Source organism: Gobius niger, assembly GCF_951799975.1.
Source record: "Gobius niger genome assembly, chromosome: 9".
Lineage (NCBI taxonomy): Eukaryota > Metazoa > Chordata > Actinopteri > Gobiiformes > Gobiidae > Gobius > Gobius niger.
In genome coordinates this window covers 6,489,100-6,516,999 of record NC_136860.1, presented here as the reverse complement: position 1 = coordinate 6,516,999, position 27,900 = coordinate 6,489,100, and the positions used below count along the sequence as shown (strand labels likewise).

The 27,900-nt window shown below is 42.8% G+C and overlaps 1 protein-coding gene across 1 annotated transcript; it reads right to left on the bottom strand.

The window, feature by feature from the left end:
- Window positions 1–563: 563 nt before the first annotated feature.
- On the bottom strand, window positions 564–27,900 carry slc37a1 (solute carrier family 37 member 1). Its single transcript, XM_079563012.1, has 20 exons — window positions 27,654–27,900; window positions 22,817–22,928; window positions 20,893–20,974; window positions 20,697–20,805; window positions 18,520–18,598; window positions 15,456–15,591; window positions 14,732–14,808; window positions 14,503–14,669; window positions 14,374–14,423; window positions 12,635–12,694; window positions 8,766–8,885; window positions 7,548–7,638; window positions 7,411–7,473; window positions 6,770–6,855; window positions 5,370–5,418; window positions 3,323–3,396; window positions 3,114–3,192; window positions 2,903–3,000; window positions 1,069–1,133; window positions 564–986 (listed from the first exon to the last, which is right to left on the bottom strand). Exons 2-20 carry the CDS (start codon window positions 22,870–22,872, stop codon window positions 971–973), a joined length of 1,557 nt encoding a protein of 518 aa, XP_079419138.1. The 5' UTR covers window positions 22,873–22,928; window positions 27,654–27,900; the 3' UTR covers window positions 564–970.

Below are 27,900 nucleotides of genomic sequence, written 5' to 3'. Positions count from 1 at the left end.
AAACCGTCTGGAGGAGCATGTTCCCAGGGTGTAGAGGGGTAAAACTGCCTGAAGGAGCTTGTTCCCGGGGTGTAGAGGGGTGAAACTGTCTAGAAGAGCATGTTCCCGGTGTGTAGAGGGGTGAAACTGTCTAGAAGAGCATGTTCCCAGGGTGTAGAGGGGTGAAACTGTCTAGAAGAGCATGTTCCCGGGGTGTAGAGGGGTAAAACTGTCTGAAGGAGCATGTTCCCGAGGTGTAGCGGGGTAAAACTGTCTGAAGGAGCATGTTCCCGGTGTGTAGAGGGGTGAAACTGTCTGGAGGAGCATGTTCCCGGTGTGTAGAGGGGTAAAACTGTCTAGAAGAGCATGTTCCCAGGGTGTAGAGGGGTAAAACTGTCTGAAGGAGCATGTTCCCGGTGTGTAGAGGGGTAAAACTGTCTAGAAGAGCATGTTCCCAGGGTGTAGAGGGGTAAAACTGTCAAGAAGAGCATGTTCCCGGGGTGTAGAGGGGTAAAACTGTCTAGAGGAGCATGTTCCCGGGGTGTAGAGGGGTGAAACTGTCTGAAGGAGCATGTTCCCAGGGTGTAGAGGGGTAAAACTGTCAAGAAGAGCATGTTCCCGGGGTGTAGAGGGGTAAAACTGTCTGAAGGAGCATGTTCCCGGGGTGTAGAGGGGTAAAACTGTCTAGAGGAGCATGTTCCCGGTGTGTAGAGGGGTAAAACTGTCTGGAGGAGCATGTTCCCGGGGTGTAGAGGGGTGAAACTGTCTGTAGGAGCATGTTCCCGGGGTGTTGAGGGGTGAAACTGTCTGGAGGAGCATGTTCCCGGGGTGTAGAGGGGTGAAACTGTCTGGAGGAGCATGTTCCCGGGGTGTAGAGGGGTGAAACTGTCTGGAGGAGCATGTTCCTCAGATGGTCCTAGATGAAACGAGGCAGGATCCTCGGATGCAGTGATAAAAAGGAGCATGTTCTTCAGGGGTAGCCCTCATGGTCCTAGTGCTCCTTCAGCCTGCGACACAGGTAGAGAGAGACAGTGAGGGGAGGCACAGAGGAGGACTGGTAAGAGTGGAGAAGGTCCCAGGGGCACTCACTGGATGGTTGTGATGGGTCTGGGCTGACTGCAGCTCAGCTCTTTAGTGACCAGCCGGAGCAGCAGCTGTGAGGGAAAACACAAACAGAGAAAATCATTCATCCTGGAGTGGTGGCTGAGTGGTTAGCACTTTTACATCACGCTGGAAGGTCGACCAAAATATCAGGTATGGATTCTAAATATCCAGTACTGAACAGATACAATTCCTCTCGAAAGTATTCATACACCTTGAACTTTTGCACAGTTTGTCATGTTTGCAACCATAAAAAAGATTGTATTTTGATTTTTTTACTGAACGTTCACACACAAGTAACAGACAATTGTGAAGTGAAAGCAAAATGATACATGATTTATTTTTCAAAAAATAGAAAACCGAAAAGTGGGGCGTGCATAAGTATTCATACAGCATGAATGAATACTTTGTGGAACCTCCTTTTGCTGCAACAACAGCAGCAAGTATTTTGGGGTCTGACTCTACAAGATTAGCACATGCAGAGACTGACATTTTAGCCCATTCCTCTTTACAAAACAACTCCAGCTCTGTCAAATTAGAAGGAGAGCGTTTGTGAACAGCAGTTTTCAGATCTTTCCACAGATTTTCAATAGGATTTAGGTCAGGACTTTGACTGGGCCATTCTAACACATTAATATGTTTTTATTAAACCATTCCATTGTAGATTTAGCTTTGTGTTTAGGGTCATTGTCCTGCTGAAGGTGAATCTCCGCCCCAGCCTCAGTTCTCTTGCTGACTCAGCAGGTTTTCCTCCAAAATGTCCCTGTATTTGGCTCCATCCATCTTCCAAACTATTCTTACAATCTCCACAGTGCCCGCTGAGGAAAAGCAGCCCCACAGCATGATGCTCCCCCCCGTATATTTGACAGTGGATGGTTGGTGAATGGCCACCATTTCCCAACAAGGCTGTGACATCAGTAAAGAGGGGCCAGAATCATGGTGAGAGAGCTGATCGGCTACTTTAGGCTCCCTGAAGGTGTCAAAATGACATTTGAAAAATATGTGGAGTTTCTGACAGAACACTTTCTTCTATGCTACAAAATGAAGAGCCGTGCTTTCTCTAACAAGATCATCTTCATGCATGACAACGCACCATGTCCTGCTGTAAAGAAAACCTCTGCATCACTGGCTGCTATGGGCATAAAAGGAGAGAAACTCATGATGTGGACCCCCTCCTCCCCTGACCTCAACCCTATTGAGAACCTTTGGAGGCTCAACAAGAAAAACTTCTATGAGGGTGGGAGGCAGTTTTCATCCAAACGGCAGCTCTGGGAGGCTATTCTAACATCCTGCAAAGAAATTCAAGCAGAAACTGTCCAAAAACTCACAAGTTTAATAGATTTAAGAATTTTGAAGCTGCTCAAAGGAGGGCTCTTATGTTAAATATAACTTGACCTGTTAATATTTTTTTGATTGAAATAGCTTTTGATTTTAGGAAATATGACCTCCTAATTCAACAAATGACCATTTTCAGTTAATTACAAGCTTTAAAATGTATTGAAACGATGAGTTGCATAATAATTTGGAACAGTAGATTTTGAGTTTTTTTACTATATTTATTTTTGAAATAAATACTGTTATCACTGGGAGATTTTTTCAACCACATTCAAATGATCTTCTACCAGTTAATGACTTGAAATTATGCTCTCATTTGAGTTGACAGTTTAGAAAATCTGCATATTATGCAAAATTTGCATAATAATTAGGAACGCAGTGTATGAACACTTATGCATGCCCCACTTTTCCCTTTCCTATTTTTTCCCATCCCTAGTCCCAGTGGCTTTGAACTATGGGTCAAATGCAGAGGACAAAGGACACTGACCAGGAGAGCTATGAAGTCTGAGGCCATCAGCATGTAGAAGACCTGGTCCCACCCTCTGGGAGACAGCAGCCCGGCCAGAAGAGGACCCAGCGCGGCTCCTGCAACAGAAAACAGGACAAAAACACAGCTGTAGTGGGAAATGGTAAACTAATGAACAAATGAAATAAACTTCTGGATGCTCCACTGAAGGTAAATGGGTTTAGACACTGACCCACAGAGCCGGTCCCGTCGATGATGGCCGTCACCGTGGACAGAGCCCGCGCGTTCCCCTTCAGGCTCTTGTGAGTGCCCTGGGACAAAGACACAAACACATCCATTTGGAAAGGATGTTGCGGCGGCTAATATTACGATAACAGTCATTTGTGGAGCCTGTGTGATCACTGTAGGAGATATTAAAAATGTGTGAGTGAGGGAGCTTACCAGGTCAGCGGAGACGGCGGTGGTGATGAGCGCGTAGGGCCCGTTCACCAAACCTCCACACACCAGCAGCATCCCTGAAACACAGCACTGAGGTCAGCTCCACCGCACAGACACAGGCAGACACGCATGATGGAGTAAAAGGACAGTTTGAGAGACATCCCTTGAAGATAGTGTTGTCTTTGACAGCCCTCTTAGTTTTAGTCTTTTGGACAAATATGAAATAAATTATATTGTATTGTATATTATATTCAATATATTGAAATAAAGTATTGTAAATGTGTAAATGTGGATGGAGGCTGACAGGCTAAGCAGTACTCGGCTTGTGACAGTCAAATTAACCACGATGTGTCATTGTGAACAGGACTTTTCCCAAAAGTCGTCAACGAAATGATATGGTTATAGTTTTTGCTGATGAAAACAACACTACTTGAAGGTCAGAAACCATGAAGCGAGACAAAGCAGGTCTAATCCAGGATTATTCCAGGACGGCTCTAGAGCTAATAGGCCTGCTACAGGGTACACTAGAACTATTCTGGGGGAGAACAAGCTGTACATGGGAAAGGGGACTAAATATGAACTAAATTTAGACATAATCAGGAATAAAAACAGGAGTAATCAGGACCCTAAGCCCAAATCAAGACAAAAGTTAAGTCGGACTCATTCAGGACTTAATGAAGCGCTAAACGAACCTAAACTGGGGCTATTCCAGGACTAAGGACTGACACCACTACAGGCCCACGTACCACAGTGTGAGAACCACCATCGTAGAGGCTTTAGAAACAGAGAAAACCAATCAGAAAAGGTGTACTTGAATTTGTCCAGGAACTACACTAACACTTACAGTATAGAGACTAACCTAACCCCTGAAGGTGGCTTGAAGAACTACTCCTTCTTAAAGGTCCTATATCATGCAAAATCGACTTTTTAGAGCTTGTAGCCATGTTGTTCTGCTATTATGCAACTGTTTCAATATTTCCATTGCTCTGCCTTGTCAAACGCGCTCCAGAAATCGAGACAGAAGTGTCGGCTTTATAGCTGTTCGCTACACAACACCACGCCCCCTCGGACAAAAAAAAAGAAAAGAAACACAATAATATATAAAATGTCCAGATCGTGACTCTTCACAAGTTTTTGATCATCATTTGTTTCACTTCTGTTCATCACAGAGCTACCAAAACCACACATAAGGTGTATTAGTGTGTCTAGTTTCGTAATTCAAAAAACACATGGGAGCGAAAAACGAGCTCTTCCGTTTTTGGCTCTCAATGTGTTAAGTTGGACATGTTTCCTACGGACATATGTTTCAGCTGAGACTAATAGAAACTATCCATCCATCCATTTTCTTCCACTTTTCCGTTGCCGGGTCGTGGGGGCAGCTGTCTGAGCTGCACAAATCACACTGCACCAGCCCCTATGGCTCCTCCTGCAGGTGGTGAGTCCACAGAAGGACGACCTCACGATTCTCAGGCCTGTTGGTCTCTCATAAGGGGCTTCTGAACCGCTCTTTGTCTGGCCCGTCACCTTGGACCAGTTTGCCATGTGCCTTACCAGGGGCACGAAGCCCCGGCAACAGAGCTCCAGGATCATTCAAGTGCTCAAACCCCTCCACCACGGTAAGGTGGCGGGTCTGGGAGGGGGGAATAGAAACCAAATAAATACATTTACATTTATCAATTTGAGACTTTTGCACTAGTTTACCAACAAATATAAAGTTTTTCATCATGTATTATTTATGCAAAAATAGATTAAAGAGCTAAGATACAGAAGGGGTATGTTATATACTCAGCCTGTACCCAACAATCCTTAGTTGCTGACAAAGCCCCCCAAGGTAAGACATGAAACAAGCTCACTGAACCTAATGTTGGAAAACTCCTGAGAGCTAACAAAACAAGGAACAGTGAAAAACAATCAATTAGAGTGGGAATTGGAATAGATTTGATTACACAATCTATCTCTGTCATCTGCCTGGAACTGGTATCCCGTTTGAAACAAAAAATACAGAGTCCATTATTACAAATACAAGTGGCTCGGGCAGAGAAACACTCACCTATGGTCGGCCCCATTCCAAACTCGCTGATCATGGAGAAGCCATAGAGCTGCAAGACAACACAAGGTCACATTTATTTGCTAGAATTCTGAAAGCAGGGACATCCAATTTGATTTCTCTTGAACTGCAGCAATAAACAAAACAAATCAACAAAATAACAATCAGGATTCATTAAGTTAACTATGTCAAAATATCTTTTTCAATTAAAAAAAATATATTTTCCTTTGATTATCATTCAGGATAATCAAAGGAATTGACTAACTTTCCACAGAGGTTCAGATCTGTGGAAATAACCACAGATGTTAACTTCTTGTTTTTTTTAAAGTGGGGGAAAAAGAAGACAAAAGATAAAAGAACAGTTTTAGTGCAGCTTTCCCGCTCAGTCTCATGATTCCAGGCGTAACAGTGAGTATCTAGCTCCCTCCGTTGGAAGTTTGGTGCAATCACAAAATGAACTGCTCAACTAAGAGAATCAGATGTATTTCAGAACATATGTGTCGAGCTCTAAACTACAGGGTTCAGGGTTAGCAGCTTTAAGAGGCAATGAGGCTAAACGTGACACAAGGACAAAGTTGGCTTTCCCATTTCGAAATGAAAAAGCCCAAACTAGGTCTAAAAGGGCGCCTTTCAAAACGAGCAGAACAGCCCAGGTCACTCTTTATGCTGTAATGCGAAGTCCACTTTCTTTCAATAATGGGTAGGGGTCTAGAGGGTCTTTTGAGTACTTAAACAGGCATTTTGTGTACGTAATTATACTTTCCATCAGAGTCAGCCCCTCAGCTGGAGGGGGCACCAAATTGCACGTCAATTTTTGAACCCTATGGGGGTCCATGCCCCTGCCGTCTACGCACTTTGGGGGACACCAAAGCCCAATCCTGTCGAGAGCACATTGACCTGCTTCTCAAAATCCTCTTGGGGGCCAAATGTTCTGTACTGAAGGGTCAGTGCCTACTGCTGCTGTAACGGATTTAACTAATAATAGATCTTTTGAAATGTTTTCCAAACAAGAAATGTATCGTTTTTATTCTGGAAGTGAGTGCACAACCAGATTTGCTCTGCCTAACATTTTATCAAAACATTAACTTGCCATTCTCTATGGAATAGGACTTTGGAGCTTGAATAAAAAAGGAAAACACTAATGTTTATTTCTGCTTTTAGTCTTTATTTACTGCATTGTCCCGCATCTAATCAGTACGTAGCTGCCCACAGCTCCTCCTTTAGCTTGAGCAGCTTTGGACAAAAAACTTTAAGCTATGGAAACACCCCCAAACTGCTCCATCCTGCCCCCCCTTACTGCTCCTGGGAAGACGCCTACAGAAGACTGAACCATGCTGAGGCCCTTAAGGTGCTTGTACCAGACTATGTACCACAGTTTGACCCATAGCTCTGAAAGCACTCACAGTGGGAGCAGCCAGCAGCAGCATGATGGCACACGTGGTGGCCCTCATGCCCAGTTTATCGGAGACCACTCCTGCCAGGATCCCTCCTGAGGACAGAGCAGAAACTACTGAGGACAGAGTACAAATTACTGATGACCACTTCAAAACATCGACTTTGTTATATTAAGCCCTGAGGTTGAATCCCTTTCCCAAGAACACCCATACTAACTTTTGGAATTCATTGGGACACCGAGAGCAATCAGTCATATTGTTGTTTCTACGAGTATAGTAATCTTAGTGTGTGTAAACTTCTGACTTTGTAAAAAGTAACAAAGACATTTCTAAAACATCCCATCTCTAATTCTTCTGGCATTTAGCACCTAAAAACCTAATAAAAATAAAAGTTAGTTCTGATTTCATGCCAGACAGTGAGAAAAAAATGCAAATGTGTCTTTTTATAAAGTGTGCGTAAACATCTGGTTCTCACTGTACATTGAGAAATGAAAAATAGAGCAAATGATTATTACTGGGGTGACGCGCGAGAGAATTTTGTCTCGATAAGGGGACCGCGATGTCCCAGACTTGGGGCGTGGCTGTCGTTTAAATACAAAAGTAGTGTCAGCCTTGCAGGAGTCCTTCAGTCCCAGGGTCCTGTTGCATACCTATGATGCCGCCCACGTCGAACAGGGTGGACAGGTCTCCGGCTCTCTTGGCGTCCAGGTGAACTGAGGACAGAGTGACAGTGAGGCAGAGGACCACACAGACACAGGGTTAGGACGGACCGGGGTGTGGTCCTCACCTGCTTTGGTCATGTAGAGGGGCAGCCAGAACAGGAAGGTGTAGCTGACCAGTTTGGCGAAGAGCAGACAGAGGGAGAACTCCACCACGCCCTGAGGAAAGACAGATCGTATGTCCCTTTGTTTACAAACCAAGTACAGGCGAAAGAAGTGGTTAATCATTCGGTTTTTGCGCAGTCCGTAAACTTAAGCCCAGGGCCAGATCTGGCACATACATCGTGTACGTTATGTTAACGGCAGAACTTGTTTTGGACCTTTCCTTCTTGAAAACTCTGCCATCCATTAAGCTGTGCCCTATTCGCACGGGATAAGAAATACCTAGGAAAACCTCGGGTAAACCATAACTGACGTAAGTATGTCGGTAATTTAGAAGGTAAAAACTCCCCCGACTTTTACCTTTAGAGCAATTCTGCAAACTCCGAGGTTCTCAGATAATTCTAGTCCAAACCCACATGTTGGAGTTTTGAAAGTTTAAATAATTGCAAGGATATATGGGGAAGGATTCAACACATGTTCTTTCAGTATATTTTATGACCACATTTAAAGGGACTCTACAGAGTTTAAAAATGTCCAAATGATGTATTTTCCTCCCCCTACATGTTCCAGCCATGTCCTAATGTGTAGAATGAGCTCAGACTTGTTCACTGCAACTGCCTCTAAAATCCTGCACTGTCACTCAGAAAGCTGTTACTTTGGGTCCGAAGTGCCATCATGTACGAGCTTCATATAGAAGCTGCAGTTACACGTATGACCTGAGGTGGCAGTAGTGAGCATAAAATGGCCAACTTGCATCTAGCCCCTTTAAGCTATATTAATAATTAGCAATGCTTTAGAATTTTTCCAAAGCTGATTCATAATAAAATATTCCCCTGAGCTCACAATGCAAAACAAAATAGAAAGCAAAATAAATTTGGAAACATTGCGCTGATAATGCTCAGTTGGATCTATCCCTCACCACAGCCTGGTCGTCTGCAGGAGAAGCCTTTACAAAGACACGCAGTGTGCAGCTTTATTGATGAAAATCTATATAATTTATATCTTGCTTTTTCAATATTAATATCTTGAATGTTCATATCTCGATACGATAACAATATATCTTTCAGCCCTAATTCCAATCCCATGCAAACAGGTTTAAGGTGCTTTGATTCAATGTAACCGTTTACAGCTGGACCTCGACATCCAGATGCCATTTTGTTGCAGCTTTTCCAGGGCGTACTGACCGGAATATTCAGCGCCCCCATGAAGCTGATGGCTCCCGGCTCCTGGCTCTTCACCACCACCACGGGCTGCACCTGCACACGCTCGCTGTCCCGGGGCAGCAGCAGCTCCGTGTCATAGCTCTGAAGGTCACACAGGTCCACAGTTACAACGGGAACACCGGACAATACGGCTCAAAACATCAGCCAATCCAGGGCTGAGAGTCAGAAGGGCGCAAGTGACATTTTTGAGATATCAATCTGGACGGCTCACAGGCGGACGACCGCACAAACTAGGTTTGATTAGAACGCTCCACCACAGAGTTTAACAGGTGCCTACACGTGCAGACCCTCTGCACAAAGGCAAAAGAAGGACATGTCCTGAGATCCCTCTCAGTCTATGACTATCATGGTCCTTTAGAAAAGCTCAAAGGACAAGAAGAACGAAAGAAGATGCAGTTTGATATGATATACACTGGACAGAGGTCTCAGGGATGGCGGCCATAACAACAAAAGTCACATGACTGAAAGGCATGTATTTCAGTGGCATATTGTATAAACCCAAGTAATACACCGTCATGTACTCAATATTGAACAGTCATGTATTTAAAGGTGAGGCACAGTAACTCGTATTTCTAAATAATTGCACCCTTTTGATTCTCAGCGATGGTTCGGTATATTGTCTGATTCTTTAAGTAAAATAAGCCATCCCCAATGGGCCGTCTTTCCACCTCTGCAAAGGACTGGCAGTGTCTCTCGCCCAAATAAGGAAATAGAGAAGTCAATGTCTGCCAGTCCCTCACAGGAACACCCGGGCAGCGGTTTGACAGTCCAGCCGGCAGTCGTGTGCTCGCCTGTGTGCGTAAAGCCTGGTTCACACGGCAGGATAATGAGCCCCGATTTAAGCCCCGATTTCTCCCTTCTGACAATATTAAAGGAATAGGTCACCGTTTTTACATACTGAGATATGTTCTTACCTAACCTTAGACGAGTTAATATATACCGTCTGGTCTTTGTCCGTGCGCTCTGACACGCAAACGGAGCCTCTCCCACATGTCATATAGCTCCAAAAAAGCTCACGATAGAAGCTACCAAGCTCTTCCACGTGTTCCCTATTTAAATAAAGTTACGTGAAGTGTTTTCATGCGAAGTATATTTACACAGAAATGGAACGCAGTAACTCCTAAAGACTTCCCCCCGCTCACTTCCGTCAATAACCTTTAGGAGTTACTGCGCGGACGTTGTGCTCCTCGTATCATTACGCCTCACAATATAGTACCCCTTTTTATCTGCTTATAAAATCGACATGCTACATTTCTGTGTAAATATACTTCGCATGAAAACACTTAACTCACGTAACTTTATTTAAATAGGGAACATGTGGAAGAGCTTGGTAGCTTCTATCGTGAGCTTTTTTGGAGCTATGTGACATGTGGGAGAGGCTGCGTTTGCGTGACAGAGCGCAAAGACCAGACGGTGTATATTAACTGGTCTAAGGTTAGGTAAGAACATATCTCAGTATGTAAAGACGGTGGCCTATTCCTTTAAGGACGCTCCGATTATCGAAATGGCTCTACAGGTCGTCTGAACAGCTGTTACTGCCGTGTGTGGTGTGACAAGACTGCTCTTGTCTGCTTAGAGGGATGTTGGGATGGCTCCAACCTCAAAATCTGGGATATTGAACACGTTGGATTGTGGTGAGCCCCGAGGACAAACGAGTCGCAACATGTGGACTGTGACGTGTAGCCAATCAGAAAGCGAGGTGACGAGAAGCACAGAGGGGAAACCAAAATCAAAACCGCTGTCATGGCGCACCAGAAAGAACTACAAACGACAAACTGTGGCCACTGCCTCTTCTCCGTCCGCCATGTTTGTTTACTCTGAAGTCACGTTTGAGGTTTTGCGAGATTTCGCGTCTAACCTGGGAATGTTCGCAATTGTTTTTTAATCGCCATTTGTGGGGTCTCTCAGGTTTGGAAAATCTCCTGCCATTTTAAAATCTTCCCATGTGAACCAGGCTTAAAGCTCATAACCACAGGACTGATCTTCATCTCCCTAGTACGGTGGACACACACTGAAAGCCATAAACAAATATGTAAATCTCTCGTATCCCACAGTCATTTCCTATGTGGAAACACATGACCCACATTTTTAATGCAAATTACACAACAGGTGCGGCTGGTTCTGTGGCTTTGAGTGTGTCTCCACCCAAAGAAACAACAAAAGAGACACAGCTATTATAATCATCTACTGTACAGAGAAAAAAATATAGAAAAACTGGACAACTCAATTTTATAACAAGGAACTATAGCCAAAAAAAAAAGCACCAACACCTCCGGTACCCTCAATCCAAATGCACAGACTTAGTTATTCTTGAATCATTCAACATACAGTATAAATCAGAAAGTACAAACATGCTTTAAACTAGGGCTGCAGAGGAAAAAAAAGAATAATTTAATTGCAATTTTTCTGATGAGAATTGCAAATGTGATCACATTTATGATTCCGTTTTCAAATCAATATTCAATATGGATATGCAGATGAAAAACAATCTCAGGAGCATTCACGCTTGAGAGGAGGCTGAAAGATGAACTCACATACGGAGGACAAAAACTGCCGAAACAATGAATACATCAGTCTATTTACAGGGGCATTCAGGAACCTTTACACCACAAAAGAGTTTGCATTTGTGTGACAGCTTCCATTACCGAGGCCCCTAGGACGCTCCAGGACCCATTGTTCTTTTAGGAACTATGGAAATCAGCCTAGTCCTTTGGGTCTATTATTTTAGTTTATTGTTTTTACAATTGTATTATATTTTTAATGACTTTTCTTCCTGTATCTAATTTACAGTTTTTAATTACTTGTAGTTTTTATAGTTTATATTTATTTAATAATTTTAGTTTTAGTGATTCCTATTTACACTGCCGATCTTATGTGCAGCACTTTGGAAATGCTTGTTTATTAAATGTGCTGTACATTGTAAATACTGTAAAGTGGATTGATTGGATTTAAATGGTTCCATTGGCAGAGAAAACCAACCAGCAACTCTAAAAACAATTGATTCTAGAGCGTCACGGAGGCCACCATGCTAAGCACCCGTACAGCCGCTGGGTCGCTGAAAGGTGCCACATAAAAGGTTCCAGAACGCACCTGTAAATGTCCATATTGGCAATTTTCCCAATTTAACAGGTCATGTATGGTTATAATTAATGAAAGCGATAATATCAGGAAAAGAGGACAAAACAGAAGCACGAATAAAATAAGTGTGTAAGTAAATAAATAAATGTAGACAGAAAATAATTATAGGGCGATATATACACCATGAATGACCTGTTAAGATAAGGAAGGACTTTATTAATCTCACTTTTATTTTTTCTTTAGACAGAAAATAATTAATAAAAAAATTATGAATTAAAAATTATAGTCACAATTACCTGTTAATCAAATAAATATGACATATATTTCTACTGATCTGTTGTCACGTTTGAATTGTCATTTGCTAATATGGACATTTATTTATTGGTTGACTGTTTCATTGTTGTGGCAGTTTTGGTCTTCCGTACTATACATAGCAGCTGCCGTGCTGCAGCCCTACTGTAAAGTGCAGATCATGAGCTCATTAAAAGTCTGGTGTATTTGGAGTGAGATCAGGATCCAGGCTGCGCTGACGTCTGCAGACACTGACCTTCCTGTTCGGGACTTTGAACTCAGACCAGTCAGACCAGCTTTGTAGAAAGTCATGCTGAGTGTGGGGAAAAAAGGCTTTAAATGTGCACTACTTAAGAAACTTTATCATCTTTAACGTGAAGAGGAAGGCTTCATCAGTGCAAAATGACAGATAAAAGAGTCAGTACATGCTGCATGTAAAGTAGAGGGGCGAGCGCACTGACCTGGGGTTTGCCGTCCTTGTACTGAGGGCGGAAGTCGGAGTGTCCATTGGCCGCGCTCCACTGGGACGGACACACAGTCAGGTCAATACACACATGCTCCAAAACACATTCTGACCACTGAGTAGGACACAGCAGAGATCATTTGGCATTCTGTCAATAAACACATTTTTTTAAATTCTGTTTAAGATAAGATAATATTAATCTTGCAATGGAGAAATTCCCGCCATGTGGAATTTTAATAATAAAAGAATAATACATTTTATTTGTAACGCACTTTTCATTCAGTGAATGTCAGAGTGCAACAAGAAAAAACACACATTAATTTTGAGGAAGTTGTGCTCATTGGACTCACTCACATGGTCCGCATGTATCGGCCCTTTCGTGGCATGATATCGGCCGATAGCCGATATTGTAAAATGCGCTCTAGTTGAGTGTTCTTGATAAACCTAATGGTGAGCGAGGAGTGTATTTATAGTGGACATGTCATGCTTATATTTGGCTTAAAAATAGACCTAAAAACATTATTTTGGTATTATATTATTATCATTATATTTATGTTTCATCATTTGAAATGTCTTCCTATTCACCTTATTCCGGAAGTTTAGAAAATCAGTTCTATACGGACACAAAGCCATTTTTAGGCCGCGCAGAGAAACAGTTAAGTGCAGTGTTGACTTGTTGGTGCAAAAGAATATTGGACATTTTACACAAATCGATCTACTAAACATCACATTTTAGACGCAAACATTTTTCCTCGTTTTCTGCTTAATGAACGGACTTGGAACTCTACCAGAAGAGTCAATACAAAGGAAGTGCCGATCCAAAGCAAAAAGAGGCAAAGGTGGGCGAGGCAGAAAAAGGTGAATAAAGCTCGAGAAGATTCTAACTGTAGAAAAAAAGTATCAAAAAGTAACTTTCAGTTTCAATTAATGGTGTGGTTTACACACACACACACTTTGAACAAATATAATATTGGATTATGGGCAGTTTTGGGTTTTAAATATGACGCAGTTGTATCCAGGAAGTACAGAATGAAGCGCTGATTCTCAGACCAAGAGTGAGAAGAAGCTTCTGAAGATAGAATCTAAACTTCCTCCTAACTACTTCATCCCGGTCCAGTTGACTTTATGATGATGGACAATTCCTGGACAACTGAGATCCTACACTGAGAGCCTACACCAACATAAGACTTTAGGTCTTTTTAATTGATACTTTCGAAATAATCGGCAGCACCTTTGAGTAAGAGGGAACTAAACAGGGGAATTAAAATGAAAAGACTTGAAGGGTACAAGACGGAAAAGTTTTATTTGTTCTGCCTTAGACCACCAGAGTCTTTCCTGTCTCTTTTAGGCAAACTGCAGTGGGCTTTGGCATTATAAATCAAACTCCTTTCTATCCTGATCCGATAAATGACATGCTGTTATGAATATTATGAATATTATGAAATTATGGTATTGCATTTTAATGTGTATAACTGTACAAATTACTTCCTTCAGGAGGACACATAACAACTGTCCAGGGACTGATGAAAAATAGCCCTTAGGCTAATTCTGGCATATTTACATGTATAATGTATATTAATATGCACTGTCCCTATAATAAATAAATAAAATAAATAAATAAACATACAAAGAATAACAACCAATTTAACGGCTCTGGAGCAAAACTCTGCATTCAGAGTCAGACTGGGCAGATATCGAGCTGGTTCTGTTCTGTTACTGCAGTAGGCTCATACTCACGGCTGTCCCAGGAGAGCTCGGGGATGATATGCGCTTCAGGTCATTTGGATCTGCAGGAAAATGATAGTGAGTTTCATGGATATGTGTCAGTGCACAATAAACTTAAAGTAAAGATGGCAGCGCACTCACGCTCTACCAGGAAGAGGAAACAGACGACGCCCATGGCTGCGATGATGAGGCCGGGCACCAGGAAGGACAGGCCCCAGTTGGAGGAGACCCAGTACCCCGCGATCAGAGAGCCCAGGATGTTTCCCACGGAGGTGTGAGAGTTCCACAGGCCCATGATCAGGCCACGGCTGGGGGAACACAGAGGATCAGTACCAGTCTGTCGCAACAGAACCAGCGAATGCAGCCTCACCGTCCTTTGCCGAACCAGTTGCCGATGCAGGTGACCACACTGGGCCAGCCCGTGGTCTGCACCAGGCCATTAGCCACCTGCAACCACAGCACAGAGCCCCAGGGCCGGAGTCAAAGGGAGAGTACACAATATGTCCTGTGCGTTAGAGTGAACATTCCAGCATTCCCTTTTAGAAAGACGTATCTTGAAAGACGAGCCCAGTGTCTAAGGTCGGACCTTATGAGCCGTACAGCCGAACATCCGATTTACGCTCAGCCTGTGATTTCACTTTTCATTATTCCGTATAATATTGAAGTTTTAAAATACGTGCCATTCTGAGTTGTTTCGTTTTATGACATGAAAAATGCTCATAGCAGACGTTTATGGGTAATTTCATTTAGGGCTGCTCGATTATTGAAAAAATTATCATCCTAATTAAAATCACGATTATTCAAACGATTATTTCTTTTTTATTATATCTTTATTTTATTTATTTATTAATCAAAAAACTATGCTGACATTTTCTGTCATAAAAGTACAAATGATTTCAAGTACGCCTCGATTAAAGACAGGTCTCTGCTTCACACCTGCCCCCTGCTGGCCAGTCCTCACACCTGCGCAAGTAAACTGATTTTTTTCCAATACGTCTCCGCTCGAATCCTCTCCTTAACCACACCGAGAAACGCCAGGGGTCCGCCTGAACGTACGTGTTGGTAAAAAAGGGTAAATGGGACTCCTCTCAAACCTGTACAAAGATGTAGAATCCCAGGTTGTGGATGTTGTAGAAGTAGCCCAGTCCGAACAGACAGGTGAAGAGCCCGCTGAACAGCATGCCCACGCTCAGGTACAGGCGGATGGGCAGGCGCTCGCCGATGATCCCACTGCAGAGGACACAGGGACACATTCAGTACTACTGCAAAACAGACCAGACACAAACCAACACTAGAGATGCACCAATCCAGGTTTTTTTTGTGTGTGTTGTGTTTCTGATGTTAACTGTTACCAAGAGACTGTCTTTCTCTTAGTCAAAAGGTGAATGGTCTCTTCTCTCCAGTATGAACTCAATACACACAAAAAGTTTATTTTCACTCATAGTTGTGTGAAGCCATTTAAGGTCAAACAACTGAGTTTGCTCTTTTGAAATCATCATAAAAATATAAACGTCCAAATTGACCCTGATGAAAGGTTTACATACCCTGGTGATTTTGACCTGACAAAATGCACACAAGTGGACACAAAGGGGTTTGAATGGCTCCTAAAGGTAAGCCTCCTCACCTGTGACCTGTGTTTGTAATTATTGTGTGTGTAAAAGGTCTGTGAGTTTTTGGGCTCCTGACAGACTCTTGCATCTGTCATCCAGTGCTGCACTGACGTCTCTCTGAGTCATGAGGAAAGTAAAAGAATTGTCAAAAGAGAAAAAGTAACTGAACTGTATAAAATGGGAAAGGGTTATAAAAAAAATATCCAGGGCACTGAGAGTATCAATCAGCAGTGTTCAAACTCTCAGTCGAAAATGTGGGATTCTGTTGAAATCAAACCACGGTCAGGTGGAAAATCCACAAAGGTAATCCAAGTATTTTGGTTAACCTTTGGTTCCTCACTTCTCTCTTCACCAGGTTTTCCTTGGAGGAGATAGAAAAAGCGCATGTCGCTGATTTATGGAGTTTAACATTTTTCCATCAGAAAAAAATGGGACGTTCTGGGACTGTATTGTATACCACTTCTAACCTGGCTAACACCAGGCTGCTGTGTGCGCTCGAATTATTTCGAACTGCACAACAGCCTGGGGACCATGGCCAAATCTCCGGTGGATTTGGGAACCAATCACAGAGCGAGGAGGGACGGCAAGACGATGACGCACTATTCGATATATGGAAGCTTGTAGTTTATTTACGGATAATTTAAAAAAAAGTTTATTTACGGATCCAACATGACAGCAGCAGACACGATGGTATTTTTTGATCAAGCTTTAGACCTTGTTCTAAATAATTTAGCTCAAAAGTTTACAGCGGGTACGTCATACGTCATCTCATACGATGATATGATTGGCTGGGGCTACGTGCAGACCATGGTGCAGACGCATGAGACTTTTTTTTTTTTTTTTTCGTATCGCCCAATAAACGACTATGGACGATCGTAAACCACACCTCTCCTACGAGAAAATGAATTGGTGGTCCCCAGACTAAATATCACTTGTGATTTTAGTCTGGTGTTAGCCAGGCTATACCACTTCACTTTTCTTTAGTAAATACTGTGTTTCCAATAACACTCCCCTTCAGATGGCATTTGTTTTAGCCCTGCCCCTCTTAAACCATCCCTGTTTGTTCAGTGGTAAGCACAGTCCTGTCGTGAGTGTTTATATAAAAGACGGGGTCAACGGTCACTCAGTGTGACGGAGCGGGAGACTCTTTATTTAGGTTTCATCACATCTATAAAAAAATCTATCTAAACATCTATAATAAAATAGCTTTTACTCGCTACCAATTCAAGTGTTTAACAATAACTTTCGTAAAGCCACACTGCCACTATTCCAGGTTATATACTGTCGTAATGAATCACACAGTGTAACAAATGTAATAAGGTTTAGTGGAGGTGTCCAACAAAAGCCACATCATCACAGACGTTTTTTGTTTTTTATGTGTTTATGACTTTTATTACCAGGATGTTGTCCACTTCCTGAATCCAGGCCTGGATGTTCAGTTCCAAACAGAGAGAGAAACTACTTGTGGCCATATGTGTTGTACCATACTCAAATTTCAAATGTGTTTTGTTACTGAAAAAAACAAAAAACTTGATACCGTTGCGTCATCCACAAATTGAGGTGCGTCTCCTGGTGTTGTTGTGGCCTACTACGAGCACTGACAGACAACTATATTTGTTGTTGACAGACATGTATGAATGTGTATGTTTGTTAGGTTGTATTTTTAAAAAGCAGCGGCTGCAAACTGAACTGCCTTCCTGGGATGAATAAAGCTTTCTGAATCTGAATCTGATACAATGGCAAAAATCCCCCCTTTAAATAAATACTATATTAGCTTCTCTTTTTACATATGCAGTGTATTATCTACATTTCACAACAATCAACACAATATTAGTTTATTTGCTTTTACCACGTTGTTGAAAAATCAATGTAATAAAAGGTCACATTTGTTGTAATTGTTTTTGAATTTGCAGCTGCAATATTGGAAGTCTAATGCTAATAGCCGACTGTACAACCTACAAAAGAACCATCGTGTTAAAACCGTCTGTTTCCGTCTTCATGAGCAGTGAGCAGACCCTGCTGTCACATTCAACAGTGCATGAATTCAAAGCTCCAAACAATTATTTTATTTAAATTTGAATTTAAAGTGTCCTCACCAATAGAAACACCAAACCAGCCTTGTTATCTGCTACAAAACATGTTCAAACACCAACAAACACTGTTGTTGGGACTTGTACAAAATCAGACTCTAGATTCTCTCATTCCCAAAGCCCGGTAAGATCCGCGACAACAAACACAAACGGACGAGGCAAAGCGGTGGCAATATTTATGTGGACGAGCACATTTCAACGTGTGGAGCAGATAAAGGGGAACATATATTTGCTCTCTGCATTTTGTCCATGAGAAAGGTCCTGGTGGAAGCAACAACGCTGTTAACGAAAGGCCCCAGGTAAACATCTCCACCAAACAGCATGTACATGTATCATATCTGGTCTACGTATCGGGACAAACGAGAATACACACTGTAAGTTCCCACCAGGAGAGTCTAACCAAGGACCTTCTTGCTGTGAGGCGCGAGTGTGTACAGTAAGTGTGACGTCCTTTTCACCTGAGGTACATGCCCACGGCGTAGGCACACAGGAAGGAGTAGTCCATGGCGCCCAGCAGCTGCTTGTAGTTGCTCTTATCTGTGGACGCACAAGTGAGCACAGGACGTTAGCACTGGACGTTAGCACAGGACGTTAGCACAGGACGTTAGCACTGGACGTTAGCACTGGACGTTAGCACAGGACGTTAGCACTGGACGTTAGCACAGGACGTTAGCACTGGACGTTAGCACTGGACGTTAGCACTGGACGTTAGCACAGGACGTTAGCCCAGGACGTTAGCACTGGACGTTAGCACTGGACGTTAGCACAGGACGTTAGCACAGGACGTTAGCCCTGGACGTTACCCTGGACGTTAGCACTGGACGTTAGCACTGGACGTTAGCACAGGACGTTAGCACAGGACGATAGCACTGGACGTTAGCACTGGACGTTAGCACAGGACGTTAGCACTGGACGTTAGCACTGGACGTTAGCACAGGACGATAGCACAGGACGATAGCACTGGACGTTAGCACTGGACGTTAGCACTGGACGTTAGCACAGGACGTTAGCACTGGACGTTAGCACAGGACGTTAGCACTGGACGTTAGCACTGGACGTTAGCACAGGACGTTAGCACTGGACGTTAGCACTGGACGTTAGCACAGGACGTTAGCACTGGACGTTAGCACTGGACGAAGGATGGGTTAAATGCAGTGGACAAATTTCCCTACGGGGAAGTAAACAAACATGCTTTGTCTCCCAGTTAAAAGATGCACCGCAGAATGTTAAACTGACTGTCAGCGGGACAGTGACAAATTATGGCTAAAGCAAACAAAGACAGCAATGTTAGCATCATTTTGGCATTATATAAGCCGTAACACATGTTGACAAGCAAACAACCCAATGAAATGAAAGCAAAAAGTTAGCTTTAGTTTCAGGTCTATACCAAAAAAAAAAATCACCCTCCTTTATGCACTTTGAGCACCTGTTTGAAGCAAAGGGTCAGGTGCCCAGGTGGAACTTTTGAAGGGAAATTTCCCAGTGGGCTGCAACACATTTTTTACCGCCAGAAATCATATTAATAAATAACAGATTCTTACACTTGGGCTATCACAGACCTATGGGCTTTAATGAGAAACAGTAGTAGTCTGGACTGCTACTTATAAAAGCAGAGACAGGAACTGACCTGTTGCAAAAGTCCTACCCCCTTAGCAACTTTTAGAGAGCTCCATGAAGAAGTGGAGTTTAACACATGTCATGTGCATGTTAGTGACTCTTTTTGGTGTAACACCAGTGCAATATCATGCAGACTGAGGCTAAATGAGTTGCATGGTGCAGTGGAGGAATACAATTGAAATATGCAAAAAAGTGTAACCGACACAGTCGTGCGGACGAGTCTTGCCAGGTGAGTTCTCTTATGTTAATCTAGTACTGAAAGAATATGAGTGTTAATATTAAGTTAGCTGATGCTAAACCTACAGGGGTCAAGCAGCTCACTGACCTCTACTGCTGACCTCTACTGCTGACCTCTACTACTCTCCTGTGTCAGTGGTTCTTATTCAGTGAGGAAACATGTTAGTAACATGATAGTAACATGTTAGTAAGATGTTAGTCTTTCTCCAGGCTCTATGTCACATGTGCTTTCAGCGCTGGCAAAACAAATCTTGTCTGAAATATCAAGGCTCTGCTAAGAACAACTAAACGCTTCCTATAGCACTTACAAAGTAAACGTAAATATATATTATATTATATTTGTGACGATGTCCAGCAATGACAGCTCAGGAAACTCTTGGCCAACGACAAGACAGATGTTAAACGAGTCGTACCTCGGCTCACATGCTTTTTTTTTCAGGCTTTGAAAGGGGGAAAACATGCCACGCTCGATATTTCCGATCTTCGGTCGGGAGAATGTCAGATAGGAATGGTTGCAATGAGGTATGATCAGCAATGACCAGTTTTGCGAAAGTTCAACCACAAAAACGTTTTTCATGTCAATCTCCCAAATCAGGAGAGAGGTGTTAAAATCAGAATGAAATAAAACTGCTCTCAGTTAAAGAGGCTGACTGTGTGTGTGTGTGTGTGTGTGTGTGTGTGTGTGTGTGTGTGTGTGTGTGTGTGTGTGTGTGTGTGTGTGTGTGTGTGTGTGTGTGTGTGTGTGTGTGTGTGTGTGTGTGTGTGTGAGAGCAGAGCTGACCAAAGGGTTTCCAGCTGCAGTGGTCCTGGGGCGGGGGGGTCAGCGAGGGGGGGGTCCCTGCTGAGCTCCATGTGTCCCCCACAGATGAACAGTTCTTATGCAGCTCACTCTGCACAAGGCAAAGCAACAACGACTCAATACAACTCACGACAATAATATTCACAAGTAACTTGTGTGTTGCTCAAATTGTCTGTACCTTGACGATGCTGATGGGCTTCCTGGACAGGTGGAAGCTGGTGTAGAGGAGGAAGGTCAGGGAGAAGGTCAGAGCGCGGTACCTGCACACATCAAAGTACCATACACATTAGTGATGCGGGTCAGGGTTTTTTTCAACTAACTAACTAACTAACCATCACTAATACACATTACGACCACCCTCTATTAGCATGTTTAGTGCTTCGCCTGTTATTTGGCACCAGATATTGGTGTAAAAAAAAATGTATCGGTACCGAGCCCTCCTTAATTGGCCTGTCAAAATACAAAAAGCAGCATCGCTCACTCAGTTGATGTCCAAGGTTATCTTTTAAATTTAAGCAATCTTTAAAATGCCTGTCAATCATGACAGGAAGTAGAGACAAGAGCCCTTTGCCCGGTCTCTGCTGTGTGTGCACTTTGGATATATTTTTGCCAAGGAGTGCATTAGTTATGTTTTTATCAAAGAAATTGTTTGGACTTTGGACAAACTGCTGACTGTGGCTCAGCATCAGACCCCTCCAGGAGGGAAATGTGGGGCGGTTTGTGCATGAATCACAACCAGGAGCTCTTCTAACAAGCCGGTTGGTGATTAAACGCTTAACCGATTATTAACTGTAAAGGCTCCGACTTTTGGTTAAAGAAAAAGAAAAAAAACCCTGCAGAGCTAGCATGAGGAGACAAGGCCTCACACCATTACACGGCCACGCCCTGCTCATTTGCATATGTCGTCATCCACACGCCGTAGGCCTGATACGTGCACTAACACAGGCTGTCGTTACAACATGTGTCATTCTGTGAACCTCCTGATGACAACAGGAGGTTGGCGCTAGTCTCCCCGGTCGACTCTCGCTCACCCCAGCTGCCTCGCTCTCGTCTCCACTCACACTGGTTACATTTTGTTTACTTAAAGGAGCTTTGTTGGTTTGTGTTCTGCTTGAATGTTACACTTTCATGTGTGCATATTAAGTAGAAAACATTACACAGATCGTAGGATAAGACTAGAAACACACATGAAAAAATAAAAAATAAAAAAATTGCGCTCACATGTACACACAAGTGCAGGGCATTTTTTTGTTTTTTGGGGGGCGGTGATGATGGTGAGGAGCTCAAACCCGCGGTGTGTGTCACGTGACCGCGGTGTGGCGGTAATCTGGTTACCAGCCCAGGCCTATATTCAATCATTACATTTCAGCTTCTTATTGCATATTAATGATAAAGAAAATACCAAAACAATCAGAGAAATCTCTGTAATGCCTCACTTTTCATGATCAATGATCTGTCTCTGCTCCAAAACACAAAGACAGATTTAAAACTCTGTATGTCACGGTTCATGCAAACACATGTGCACCGTGCGTCATGTGATCTGCTGCTCCTGGCGTGTTTTTGTGTTTCTAATAAGTCTGCAGCAGCAGCAGGCGTTTCAAGGAACTAAGTCAACATTTTTTTACTCAGGCGCCGCATTTATATATAAATATAATGTAAATCAATGGGAAAGTATCTGAATTATTGTATATTTAAGTTTCACCACAATGACTAACTCACAAAAGTTTAGGTTTGCGGTAAATTGATTCTGACAGAAAACTGGCAAAGGTCAACAAAGCAAAGTTAGCTACAATTCCAAAAACGTCAAGGGATAGAGGTTTATTTTGATCATAAATAAATAAATGGAAATCTATTTGACAAAAAACACAAAGAGAGACTCAACGTAAAAGAAGAAGTTAAAAGACAGACAGAAAAGGCCAGGAAATGTTCAAAAATACCAAGTGTTTAGCTCATTTAATTGGGGAACACGGTTGTCTGAGGATATTTCTGACCAGCTTGATTTGTGCATTTATGGTACAAAGAAGTTAGCGTTGGTTTATTAAAACATCCTCTAACCATCATTTCTGTGTTTTCTGTGTCAGAAAAGTAAAAACTGCTCTCACCACTGGTCTCTGTTGAAGGAGACCAGGAAGCGGATCCCAGGCGGAAGAGGAGCCATGGTCCAGGACAGGGGTCACCGAAGAGGGTCAGCTTCCTCCGCTCCGCCCCATCACACTGGAACAACAGCACAACTGAATTCATATCGTTTACCTTGAATCTATGCTGGACAAGAAGCGCAACAAGAAAGTGATTTATATGACATTGTTCAATGAATGCTTAAAAATGTGCAGGTATTTCATAACAAGAGCCTATGGAGAAAAGGTATTTAGTCATTTGGAAAGAACATCGACTAAATCAGTGGTTCGCTCTTCAAACAAAGTACCATCTCATAATATAGTGGCTGGATTGATAAGACTTTTATTTGATATTTGCAGTTGGATAGAAACGACGTCTCTGGAATCGCCCATATATGGTCATGTATGAAGCATTCAGAGGGAAAACAAATAAAAAAGAAATCTAAGCTTTCTATAATTACTCCAAGACTACTTTAAAGGCACACTGTGTAACATTTTGAACTATACCGTTGCAGCTCAGCTCAGATGTTAATTCTGCAGTGATGATCAAAGAATGGAGTTGGATGAGAACCAAACCTATTTAAATCTCACATTTTGCTGCCTTTTCACATCTCCATGGAGACGAGCTGGAGACGTCCCCTCTCCCGGTAAAGCTACAGTCATGTTTGTTTGTGCATTTATGATTTAAGATGATGTATTTTTCTATGATGAAATATCGCTCATAAAATAAATGCTTTTATTTCAATTTTATTTATTGGGTAAAATCCAACGCAGTGTGGCTTTAACAAATGCTGAATTATGAATATAGTTTTCTACCCAATGAAGATACAAAGACATGGAGAGGAGCAAAGTGGCTCAACAGCCCATAAATATTTAAAGGAATAGGCCACCCTTTTTACATACTGAGATATGTTCTTACCTTAGCTTTGACGAGTTCTTCAGGACCTGTCTGATCTTCCCCCGTGCCTTCAGTCACGTAAACACAGCGCAGACGGCGTTAGCATTTAGCCTCTCCCTCTCTCCTCTATAGCTCCAAAACAGGTCAAGATAGAAGCTACCAAGCTCTTCCACGTTTTCACTATTTAAATATGGTTACGTGTTCCACTACAAAGTATAATTACACAAAATTAAACAATGTGGATTTTCTAAGTGGATAAAAGGGGGAACTATATTGTAAGGCGTAATAATACCAGGAGTAGTTCGAAATCCGCGCAGTAATCTTCACTTTACTGTGCGGATGCCAAACTACTCCTGGTATTATTACGCCTTACAATATAGTTCCCCCTTTTATCCGCTTAGAAAATCCACATTGTTTAATTTTGTGTAATTATACTTTATAGTGGAACACTTCACGTAACCATATTTAAATAGGGAAAACGTGGAAGAGCTTGGTAGCTTCTATCTTGACCTGTTTTGGAGCTATAGTGGAGAGGGGGAGAGGCTAAATGCTAACGCCGTCTGCGCTGTGTTTACGTGACTGAAGGCACGGGGGAAGATCAGACAGGTCCTGAAGAACTCGTCAAAGCTAAGGTAAGAACATATCTCAGTATGTAAAAACGGTGGCCTATTCCTTTAAATAACGGTGCTTCATGTTAGCATCATGCTTCATGCTAACGCTAACTACAACTGCCGTTTTTGTTTCTACTGAACCATCTGCTGAAAAAACATACACATGGGCCCGATTAAGACTTGAAAGCATTTGTGCGTCCTGTCCTTCATTTGTGCGATTAGGGTTGTCATGATAATTACTAAACTGACGTATTGTTCAATGAATAACAACTAAATCATAAATTCTTGTTTATCATCTGTACATTTTCTTTCTTTCTTTTCTTTGTAAAACGTTGCAAATTGCGTTACATTATATTCCATGTGTATTGCAGCTTGTGTGTAGGATATGATTGTGCACTTTTAGGTCAGAGCTTTACAGTCATTTTTATGCTTAAGAGTTGACAGTTTCCAGTATCTTTCAAGTCAATAATATCGTTTATCGCAATATTTTCCTGCCTCAATATATCAAAGTTCAACATTTGCAATTGTGACGGGCCAAGCTACAGCAGTAACCGTACAACGCTCTGAACACCTCATACTGACAGGTGAGTGCATGTCTCACTTGGCACCGTGGTGATGTTTGACCTGGCTCATTCTCAACAGCGCGGCAGAGTTCAGCGGAGCGCCGCAACAAGCTCTCAGCAAAGTGTGAACCATCGGTCTGCGGGCGGAGGGGCCGCGAGGACGCCGCGAGGCCTCATGCTGAGCAATAATTCAAATTTCAAACAAATGGACTTCAAAATCAACAGGTCGACCGCATTGGGTGGAGTTTTGGAGGACTACAATGAAAAAGGGAACTGTATTTAGCACAATTATCCTGATCATTAAGCCCTTAACCCCCACCGTAACCAAGAACATTTTCTCCAGGTCGACTTGACCCAAATCTTAAACCTTCCTTCAAACGCCTCACTTGAAAGCTAAAACCTACAAAACTCATCTAAGCTTCTTCCTTGTTTTGCTTTAATTGATTTTGTTGTGTTTTTGTGGCTTTTTGGAGGCTTTTTGGCCACATTTTCGACACATTTCTATTGCATTTTTGTAGTGTTTTGGCCGCATTTTGTTTTTAAGTTTTGTAACTGTAATAAAGCCATGCAAATGCGTCGAAAACGCAAACAAAAAAAATGATGAAAAAGGGACAAAAACACAATGAAAAATGTGACGAAAACTTGACAACCAACACAAGGAAAGAGCTTAGGCCTTAGCTTTCAAATGAGGCGTTACACAGGCCTATAGGCTGTAAACTCCAGGTCAAGAAGCGTTCAGATTTGGACAAAGCCGAACTCGGTTAAGACAGGGTTAAGAGGTTAAAACATGTGGCGATTGATTACGTGCAGCATTTTTCATTGCGATCCCACCCGGCTGCTCCTGACAGGCTGCCTGGAGGCGCTGGTAAAGGATGGCTCCTAAAATGCTGCAGGACAAGTTTATACAATACCAATGGAACAGTGCCTGTAATAATTGCCACGTGGTCAAAGCAGATATGACTTTCCAAGCACCACACAAGGCCTAGATCCAAATCCAAACTAAGGGTGTATTCAGACCTTTTATTCAGGCGTGAAAACAACAAACGAATCCTGGTGCGGATCAAAGAAGCCGGACCGAGACCCACTTTTCCAGGTGGTCTCGGTCCGGCTTCCAAACGGGCTCTGGTCCAGTTCGCTTCAGGTGTGAATATAAACCAGTGTTGATCCGAAACGACTCCAGGACACATGCGCCTTTTTGGGCTTAACAAGCCCCCGTAGCAAGGCACCGTGGGAAAAATTAGCCCTTCGCTGCTGCTAACGCTAATACGGGATGGATGCTACAAACAACGAGCCGTGGACAGACCTGGAGCCTCGAGGAGACACTGAGCATCCCGGATATTTGGACAGATGCACTAATACAACAACTGGAAAAGACAAATAAAACTGTGTTTGAGTTCAGCAAGATTAGAGAGAAAATGAGGCAGAGGCTTCGTGCGTCTACTGAACAGACGCGTGACAGTGGAATAAAACTTCGGCAAACTTAAATGAAAGTACGAGATGCATTAAAGAGGGGGGGCGGGGTTCGGGAGAGGAAAAAGCTCAATGTCCCTGGTTTGACGAACTCGATAAAATATTAGGAACAAGACCAACAGTTTGTCCCGTGGACGTAATAGAAACAAACAGCTCAGCAGACGACCCTTCATCCGCACTAAACACCTCTTCCTCCAGCTGCTCCGGTGAAGCTGTAAGTGGTTTCGCCTCTTACATTTCTTTTATTGTCATAGCAAGCGTCAAATATTCATTTTTATTTCATTTCCTGTGGTCGTCATTGCTGTCCAATGGAAGCCTCGATCGTCATGCACGTGTATGTGTTTATAAAATATAGTTCACTTGCAAAAAGTACAGTGTGAATGCGAACAGCACCAAACGAAATTTGGTGCCGTTTGGTGACATTACACAAGAACTATTGTGTAATGTCTTAATGATGCTATTTTGTCCCATTGTTGTCACTTTTCTCGAGTTTATTCATCTTGACGTCGTGTTTTGGGGGCTTTTTTGTGTTGCTTATCTGTAGCGCGTCATTTTTGTGGTGTAGTACGTTTTAATGTTGCTTATCTGAAGTGTGTTTGGTCATTTTTGCCGTCTTTTTTTCTTTGCATTTTTGTTCACAGCCTATAGGCCAGTGCAATGCCTAATTTGAAAGCTAAGGCCTTGCAGGACTGGTTAAAAAAAAAGAATAAAAAGATCGTCCCATCGGCAGCGCGTAGTAGTAAGTCACCACCCTCCTCCTAGAAGTGTGGCTCGTCATGGATCACGTCCAGTCTCTTCTCCCATGTAGACGTGTAATAGAGTCACAATAGAGGCGTAACACTAGTGCACAGAGGAAATTGATGCATTTTCACAAGAGCGGCTTTACCCAAATCTCAAAGCTTCCCGTTGACTATATAGGCCAGTGTAACGCCTCATTTGAAAGCTAAGACCTGCAAAACTGATCCTAACTTTTTTTTTCTTTGTCACTTTTTCATCACTCTTTAGTCCTGTTTTCTTTTTATTATTGTGTCATTGTTACATTTCCAGCAAGTTTCTGTCTCGCTTTTGCCACTTTTTTTGTCACGCTTTTGCTGTGTTTTCATCCCCGTTTTCGGCCCCTATTTTTGACGTATTTTTCAAGAAGCTTTTAGATTTGGGTAAAGCCGAACTGGAGAAAATGTGCTCGGTTCCAGTGGGGGGGTAAGAGGTTAGCAAAAGAAGGAGAAACAAAGCTAGCTAACTAAACAACACAACATGCTCACAGTCCGCCTCGGTAAACTCACCAGACTTCCACGTTAGCTGGAGAGGATCCTGGTCCAGGAGCTAATCCACCCCGCGGGTCCGGCTCCAGCTGTTCGGGCGAGCCGGCACAAGGACCTCTATACACGGGCAGCCTGTCCAACAACCTCCCGGTGCTCGCGTCAGTGTCTGGGGTTTGGAGGCTCGATCAGCGCCGCGCACGGAGACGATATCCGGGGTTGGATGGATGTACCTAATGTACCTCTGTGGTCCGGGAGCTTTTCCTGTTGT

Excerpts from the sequence above, each read along its gene's own strand:
- slc37a1 (XM_079563012.1), bottom strand. The coding sequence starts at position 22,872 with ATGGCTCCTCTTCCGCCTGGGATCCGCTTCCTGGTCTCCTTCAACAGA. Across the intron at positions 20,806-20,892 it reads AGCCCATCAGCATCGTCAAG|AGTGAGCTGCATAAGAACTG; the intron begins GTACAGACAATT and ends TGCCTTGTGCAG. Across the intron at positions 3,193-3,322 it reads CCGCCGTCTCCGCTGACCTG|GGCACTCACAAGAGCCTGAA; the intron begins GTAAGCTCCCTC and ends TCTTTGTCCCAG.